Below are 9234 nucleotides of genomic sequence, written 5' to 3'. Positions count from 1 at the left end.
AACAGTTAAAATTATGTGAGAAGAACCTAATAGTCTTCCCTTACTTTTCTTTGTCTTCATATAATTTTTATTGTAACTAATTGAAGGGTTACATGATATTTGCCAGGTAGAAGGTGCATTAATTCACATACACTGATACCCTTTCACATATCTTGGTCCCCATTTCCCTCCCCCCACCCCCACCCTTCATCTTGTTTTCCCCCCCTCCCTATCCAATTTCAAATAACCAAATACAAATATATCCGATATATCAGATAACAAGGTGAGATACTGTAACAATATGAGACAACCATGGGGCAGCAAAAGAGATGAGAAATAACATAGTACATTAAGGACAACAAGCATTCATTCTATGGCTTTTGTTTCTATATCCTAGAGGTCCTTTCATTTAGCGTCATACTATATGGCCTTATGTATCAAGGTTTTGCTCTATTGCAAATCTCTGCTAGGAGAGCCCAAGGTTTCTACTGATTATGACAAATGAGAGAAATCATTGAGCCTGAGTTCCTTTGAGTCTGGCTTACTTCACTTAATATGATTTTTTCTAAGTCTTTCCATTTCCTAAAAAATGGGGTGATGTCATTCTTCCTGACAGCAGCATAGAATTCCATTGTGTACAAATACCACATCTTGTTTATCCACTCATCAACTGAGGGACATCTGGGTTGGTTCCATATCTTTGCTGCAATGAATATCAATGTTCTAGTGGATTTAGTATGCCCTTGTTTCTGGACAATTGGGTAAATGCCTAGTAGTGGGATTGCTGGGTCACAGGGGAGTTCCATGCTTAGTCTTTTGAGAAACTGCCATACTGTTTTCCATAGTGGTTGAATGAATTTGCACTCCCACCAGCAGTGTAGTAGTGGTCCCTCCTGGCTACATCCCCTCCAGCATCTGTTGTTATTAGTTTTTTGATCCTGGCCATTCTAATTGGAGTGAGGTGGAATCTTAGAGTTGTTTTGATTTGCATTTCTTTTATGACCAGAGATGTGGAGCATTTCTTCATGTGTCTATAGGCCATTTTGTTTTTTCTTCAGAGAAGACTCTTTTAAGTCTTTGGCCCATCTTTTAATGGGATGGTTGTTACTTTGGAGATTAGTTTTGGAGTGATTCAATTTTTTTGAGCTGTTGACATATTTTAGATATGAGGTCTTTGTCTGCTGTATGGTTAGTGAAGATCTTCTCTCCCTCTGTAGGCTTTCTAGTTAATTTGCTAGCTATGTCCTTTGTCAGACAGAAGCTCTTCAGTTTAATGCAGTCACACTTATCCAGATTTTCTCTGATTTGTTCTGTTTCTGGGTCCTTATTAATAAAATTTTGACTTGTTCCAAAGAGACCTAGTTTATCTCCTAAATTTTTCTTGTAAAGTTTTCAGTGTATCTATCTTTATCTCCAGGTCTTTGATCCATTTGTAGTTAATCCTGGTGCAGGTTGACAAAGAAGGATCCAACTTTAGTTTTCTGCAGGTTCTTTACCAGTTCTTCCATCACCATTTGTTGAAGAGGCTGTCTTTCTTCCATTCCTATTTATTGCCTCCTTTATCCAAGATTAGGTGGCCATAAGTCTGTGGGTTATTATCTGCAGTCCTCAGTTCTATTCCATTGATCTTCAGGGTGTTCTTATGCCAGTACCAAGCTGTTTTGGTCACCATAGCTCTGTAAGAGAGTCTAAAATTTGGTATTGAAATTCCTCCTGGGCTGTTCTTTCTGCTAAGAATTGTTTTTGCCATACGGGTCTTTTATTATTCCTATTTGGAATAAATGATTTACTTTCCATTTGTTTTTTCCCGAAGTAGCAAGTTTGATTTCATGGAATTCACAGAACTTAGTGTACTTCATATACTGTCCAAGAGCATAGTGACCCTAATTTTTCTGTAATGTTTTGATAGTCCTTTTGTAATTGTCAACAATGTGGGATTGTGATTTATTTTTTCTAATGGGAATGTCTAGTAAAAGCTAGTAATTAAATCCCCAATGGAAGCTGAATATTGACTACATATTGCCAATCTTAAAAGCCTCAAATGTTCAGTTAACTATATGTACTCTTATATTTGACTAACGCAAAAGGTACCTATAAATGTCACTACCATTAGAAAGAAATTAATCCTTTGTTAGGAAATTTGAAGAATTCATTTACATTCATAATGAATTTTGTAACAGGTAAGAAAAAATTGCTGAAAAAGATTTATTTTGAAAATAGACTATGTCCAGTTCTGCATTTCAAACAACTATGACATTGTATTGTTGAGGGGATCCATAAGGGAGAGAAAAGTGTTAGAAGCAAAAGATTTGTTTAGTATTTTAGTAATTCTGGAAGAATGTGTGAAATTTTGTCATATGGTTAAGTATTATTGAAAGGGCTACAAAATTATAATTGCATGTATAATAAAATCCATTACTCTCACAACAGTTAAAGCAATGAAGTAAGCATGCAAAATTAAACCATACATGCAGTCATATATATGCATCATGATTTTAATATATCATATTATTATATACAGATTATATATATTCTTATAGAGTAAAACTGCAACTATCTTCAGAGAATTGCACTATAAAAACCATGAGAATGCTAAAATCCAACTAATGGTTTTCTTGTTCTAAAAGGTCTGTATTATTCATCCATTAAAAGTAATGTGAGAGGATTTAGTTAATTCTATAGAAGTAGAATGCAATTTCTTTTGTAAAATTACCATTTTTACCACTTTTAAATAATGTGGTAACTTAAATCTAGTTTACTTCTAACACAATAAATTTTTTTTCTGAATTTTGCATTTCCAATTTGGTGGGAAGATAAATCAGCAATCCGGAATAAAACGTGAAATAGGCAAATTTATAACTGATATTAATATACGTTTATGGAGAATTTGTTCCTGTACAACTGTATACTAAATCCCATGAGTTGCAATGTTGCAATGTTGTAGAGAAATGATATCTACAAAAATATATAATGTTGAGCAAGGATATAACACACATGTAAGAAAAATGATAAAACATTGGAAAAAGACATTTCCAGAATGTGGTAAACACTGATGCTACAAAATTATCTCATCAGACATTATTATTGATATGGTGATAAACGGAATGTCTCAAGAAGGGAAAAAATGAGGAGTGGAGAAAGGAATAAAAATGAAATAAATAAAAAAATGAAATAAACCAGATTACATAAGAATAAAGAAATACAGGGTGAATAAAAAGGGAGCTTAGTGGAAATCTATTTGTTAGAGAAGTCATATGAATAAATGATTGGAAAACTAGTTGTGTCTCTTACAAGTATAACAAAATTCACTGTTATTAGCATGTCTGCAAGGACATTTGATAGAAAGTTTCCTCTTAGGGTGGTAACAAAAGCTATGGTTGGTGTGCTCAACATATGAGCTGTGGCCGAAGAAGGAAGCATGTATATATTACTTTAATAAAATTTCTTGTAAGAATGAGAAGTTAACAGAAAAGTAAAAGTAGTTGAAATGTTTAGGATATGTTTACTTAAATATTTTTATATTCTCATTTTTAAATTCAGTTTTTGTTGTTTTGTTGTTGTGCTAATACTGAAGCTTAAAGTTGGGGCCTTGTACCATTGGTTAACTTTTGTGGTCCAAGGCAGGTACTCTGACTCTCTTGAACCATACCTCCATTTCTATTCTCAATTTTTTTGACAATCCTGGGGATAGAACTCCCAAGACTAAGCACTGACTCTCCTCAGACTATCCTCAAGGCTAGTGTTCTACCACTTGAGCCAAGGCACCATTTCTGGCTTTTCCTATGTTTGTAGTATCGAGGAATCAAACCCGGGTCTTCATGTATACTAGGCAAGCACTCTACCTTTAAGCCAAACTCCCAGCCCTTTATTCTCAATTTTTATTACTTGTTCTCTGTTGATTCAGGGTGATCAGTTTGTCAATGATTAAAATGGTTAAATTAAAATGGAAAAAAAACCTGCAAGCGAACTTGTGGTTAGCTTGATGCAAGAAACTTTGTGGTTCTTTACTGAGTTATTATTGTCTCCAACTAGATATTTAGTACTACTTGCATAAAAATGAATTGCTCCACTCCAAATGTTGATACTGTCAATGCTGAGAAATCCTAGTTAACTGAAAACTCAGTGTTTAATTGTGGATTAAGTTAGATTAAAATTCAATATCCATGTTGGCAATAGGGGCTGCCTAGGTAGGGCATAATGCTTACACTCTGGCTATCATGGCATCAAGATCCAAAGCAGCAACTTATAATGTTACAGTGTGCCATCCTGGGGTGTGATTCACATTCTAGTTTAATGACTTCCTTAGGCCTTTGATTTCTTATAACAACATAGAATTCATATGGGTATTTTCCTCAGTGTTATACAAACTTCCAATTATACATGAGAGAGCAACAGCATTTTGTTACGACTTATTACATGTTTAATCTTAGTTTTGCTCTTTTATTTCAAATTCTCACTAACACCTCTGTGGGCTGCTTGACTGATTACTACTATACTGTTAAATTTTCATTATTGATTCTGTAGTTGGGGAATAATAAATTCTCCACAGATATATTGTAAAACTTACTCAAAATACATGCTACATGTTTATCTAGCCCACTATATGCTTGTCCAAGTAAGGTTTCAAAATATCCTTAACTCTTTTATTTTTCTACCTTTAAAATTCTTGATTATAATTCACTAGAAATCTGCTTCATTTTTTTGCCAGTCATGGGGCTTGAACTCAAGACCTGGGCACTGTCCTTGGGATTTCTCAAGGCTAGTACTCTACTGTTTGAACCACAGCACCACTTCTGGCTTTTTATATGTCTGTGGTACTGAGGGCTTTGTGCATGCTAGGCAAGCACTCTACCACTAAGCCATGCTCCCAGCCCAATTCTTTTAGTTTATATAAATCACATTCATGTTAGAAACATTTTCATTAGATAGAGCTGATCATTTTATGTGATAAACACATGAACTTGAACATGAGAACCTTTAATTTGGTAGGGAAAATTAGTTATATATGGAATAAGAAGATGAATTCATTTACATTATATTTTAGAGCCTATTATTGTTCTCATACTATAAACTCAGTTTTAGTGTCATTAATCTCTTCATTAAATTATGCATCATCTTAATTTCTTATTTTATTTGCAGAATCCACGATAGGACATTTTCAAAATGAGGGCCAGTTGAAATGCTTTTCGAATGTTCTTCCAACTGAAGTATAAGCAATGTACTTTCCTTGGCCACTTCTCTATGAGGTTTGCAATTTTATCCATCTAAAAGAGAGGTGGGATATTGTGGAAACATAGGAAACATAGGAAACACTGGTTTGTCTATATGTCTTTTAGAGAGTAAGAAGAGTTGCAGAATGGTGGGAAAAGGATAAACAAATGCTGCAATGATACTTACAGAACACTGTGTTAAAAATGAACTGTGCAACTTGTGGATAGGATGGGAGGAAAAAACTGGGAGGGAGCTAGGAAAAGGGTGACATTATCAAAAAAAATGTATTCTTTGCCTAACTTATATAACTGTAATCCCTCTGTTTTTAACATTTAAAAATAAAACTTGAGTGGCCGGGAGTTTGGCCTAGTGGTAGAGTTCTTGCCTAGCATGCACAAAGACCCAGATTCAATTCCTTGGTACCACATACAGAGAAAAAAGCCAGAATTGGTGCTGTAGATCATGTGGTGCAGATCTAGCTTTGAGAAAACCCAAGGACAGTGTTCAGTCCCTGAGCCCAAGCCCAGGACTGCCAAAAAATAAATAAACAAATAAATAATAAAAAGTGAACAAGTATAATTCACAATGATATTAGTCTAAAGTTAAAACAGTGTGATCACATATTATACTGTAAAAAATCAGCCATAGGTTTTTCCAGGAATATTAAGGAAAGTATTGTACTTTAATATTTCAGAAAAGTAGTGAAAGTATCCAAGAAATTTGAATTGGTTTTGCTCTTTTGCAAAGCTTGTGGGAAGCTGGGATGAAATTACCTCTGGTGGTATTATTCCAAATCATTTTATGTCTGAGCTAATTACTATTGTGTAAGAGATAAACATATCCAGAAGTTTGAGGGTTCTATTGAAACTGAGAAAGATTACTTTAAATTTTTTATTTTATTTATTTTTTATTGAAAGATTTTAACACTGATTTTTCCCATATATTTTTCATTGTAATTAATAGAAGGGTTACATTATATTCATTAGATAGAAGGTACATTACTTCACAAACATTGATACCATTTCTCATGACATGGCCCCCATTTCCCTCCCCACCTCCCCTCGCTCATCTTGATTTCCCCCCTTCCCTATCCAATTTCAAATAACCAGTTAAGCATATATAAAATGTATCGGATAACAAGGTGAAATATTGTAACAATGTGAGATAGCCAAGGGATGGCAAAAGAGATGAGAGATAACAGTACATTAAGGACAACAATCACTCTTTATGTGGCTTTTTTAACACTGATTTTTATGTTATATTTCAAATGTCATGTTTAACAAATATTCAGAAAGAGACTCTCAATATGCAATTACTGTCACATAAATTTTAGAACATAATTAAAATTAAGCTGAAAGTTTGTATGTCATAGCTACATAGCAATCTACATAATATAACACTATGTCTATAGAGTATATATCCCATCATAGATTTTTATGTCTATGTAGTTATATTTATATCTCTAAGACTGTGTCAATAACTTTCGGTACCTGAATATTGAGTCATTGCTCTTATTCTGTTCGGATCTAATATGCACATATCAAGGTAAATTTTTATTTTATTAATAAGTTGATGCACAGAGGGGTTACAGTCATATAAGTAAGGTAATGAGTATATTTCTTTTTGAACAGTGTTACCCCTTCCTTATTTTCTCCCTTTATCCCTTCCCCGACTCCTCTCCCCCCAAGATGTAAAGTTTATTTCCAATATAGTGTCATGCATGTATTACTGTTGGACTGGTCTACCCTTTGTCCTTTGTCATGCCATTTCTGTGATTCCCCTTCCCCTCCCCAAATCAGATAAACTTATATACAAGAAAAAGGGTCCTGACAACAGGAAGTAAACCAAGGGGAAAAATGAAAGAAAAATGAAGTAACCACAAACAGTACGTTAACACAACAACAAAAATCACCAAAGAAAACAACAAAAAAACCCCACTTGTTTCTATTATTTACCATAGCTAAGATTTGGAATCAACCAGATACCCCTGAACAGATGAATGGATGAAGAAAATACATACACAGTGAAATTTTATGCTTCCTTTAGAAAAAAAGGCACACTTCCATTCTTAAGGATATGGGAAAACATGGAAAGATTCATATTAAATAAAGTAAGCCAGACCCCCCAAAATATAGATACCATGGTTTCCCTCATTTGTAATAATTAGTGTGTATCTAGGATTTTCCTAGCAGAGGATCACAATAACTCAATAGCTATGTATATATGACCATATAAAACTATGCTAATCTAAATTAAATATTATTTGATTATTCTCATAATCTTAAAACTGTACAGACATACTGTCATAGTCTTTTAATTTTTTTGTGTGTGTACCAGTTTTATGACTTGAATTCAGAGCCTTGTACTATATTTGAAATGTTTTTCTGAAGGCTGACACACTACATTTCTATTTCTAGGTTTTTGATGGTTAATTAGAGAGAAGATTCTCACAGATTTTTCTCCTCAGCTGGTTCCAAAGCACAATCCTCAGATCTCAGTCTGCTGAGTACTTAGGAAAACAGGCATGTAGCAATTGCACCCTGCTCGCAAAAATTTTATATTAATCAAAGACAAGTTATATCTGCTTTTGAAATTATCATGTCAGAAACTTGAGAAAATTAATATTGTTCTTATTCATATTTCTAATTTCTTTTTTATTACCCTTGCTTTAGGGCTGTTTCTAATCCAGTCAGGAGACTGGATCATGGATAAAGCCAATTCTTCCATGGTATCTGAATTTGTGTTGCTGGGACTCTCTGATTCTCAGCATCTCCAGCTTTTCTTCTTTCTTTTCTTCTCAGTGTTGTACATGGTCATTGTTTTAGGAAACCTTCTTGTTATTATCACAGTGACTTCTGATATCAGCCTGCAATCCCCCATGTATTTCCTGCTGGGAAACCTTTCCTTTGTTGATATTTGTCAGGCTTCTTTTGCTACACCTAAGATGATTGCAGATTTTCTCAGTGAACATAAAGCCATATCCTTCACTGGATGCATAGCCCAAATTTTCTTTATTCATTTGTTTACTGGAGGAGAGATGGTGCTACTGGTTTCTATGGCCTATGACAGATACGTGGCCATATGTAAACCTCTGTACTATGTGACTCTCATGAGACAAAGGACATGTACTTTCTTAGTAATAATGTCTTGGGCTGTGGGTTTGGTGCACACATTAAGCCAGTTATCATTTACTGTGAATCTACCATTTTGTGGACCCAATGTAGTGGACAGTTTTTTTTGTGATCTCCCCCGAGTGGCCAAACTTGCCTGCTTGGACTCTTACACCATTGAAATATTAATTGTGGTCAACAGTGGAATTCTTTCCTTAAGCACATTCTCTGCTTTGGTGAGTTCTTACATCATTATTCTTATCACAGTCTGGTTCAAGTCTTCAGCTGCGATGGCCAAGGCATTTTCTACACTGGCTGCTCACATCATGGTGGTAGCATTATTCTTTGGACCTTGCATCTTCATTTATGTGTGGCCCTTTACCACCTACCCTGTGGATAAAGTGCTTGCGATATTTTACACAGTTTTCACTCCCATCCTAAATCCCATCATTTACACACTAAGGAATAGAGACATAAAGATTGCTATGAGGAAAATTGCAACCCATTACCTAAGACCACTCCAAAATTTCAAAATGCCACCAATAGGAAATGATTTCCTTTATTAAACAAAATTCAAAAAGAAACGTACTTATTACCCTAACATTTGTAACTGTAAACCCTTTGTACAATCACTTTTACAATAAAATTTAAAATAAAAAGGAAAAATAAAATTCCTTGAAATCCTTCAAATCAACAGCATGCCTGCACATATTTTCAATGCTTTCTACTTCCATATCTAAGCTGAGGGAAAAGAAATAAAGAAAATAAGAGTGGAGAGGATAAATGAATATGAACAAGAATAGGTCCAGAGAAAAGTTAAATATCAGAAGAATATGGAAAAGTCAGGCCTTGGAGGCTCATTCCTGCAATCCTGAGATATTCAGGAAGCCGTGATTTGAGGACGGCATTTCTAAGTCAGATTTGGCATAAAAGC

At 34.5% G+C, this 9234-nt stretch overlaps 1 protein-coding gene across 1 annotated transcript; it reads left to right on the top strand.

The window, feature by feature from the left end:
- Nucleotides 1-7894: 7894 nt before the first annotated feature.
- On the top strand, nt 7895-8866 carry LOC150066388 (olfactory receptor 4K5-like). The gene has a single exon (XM_090352777.1). The coding sequence runs from the start codon at nt 7895-7897 to the stop codon at nt 8864-8866; it is 972 nt and encodes a 323-aa protein (XP_090208903.1).
- Nucleotides 8867-9234: the final 368 nt, after the last annotated feature.

This window comes from Megascapheus bottae, chromosome 2 (assembly GCF_031878675.1).
Source record: "Megascapheus bottae isolate mThoBot1 chromosome 2, mThoBot2.hap1, whole genome shotgun sequence".
Taxonomy (NCBI): domain Eukaryota; kingdom Metazoa; phylum Chordata; class Mammalia; order Rodentia; family Geomyidae; genus Megascapheus; species Megascapheus bottae.
This window is presented reverse-complemented; position numbering and strand designations above follow the sequence as displayed.

Bases quoted from the DNA above. Each gene is read 5' to 3' on its own strand.
- LOC150066388 (XM_090352777.1), top strand. From the start codon at position 7,895: ATGGATAAAGCCAATTCTTCCATGGTATCTGAATTTGTGTTGCTGGGA.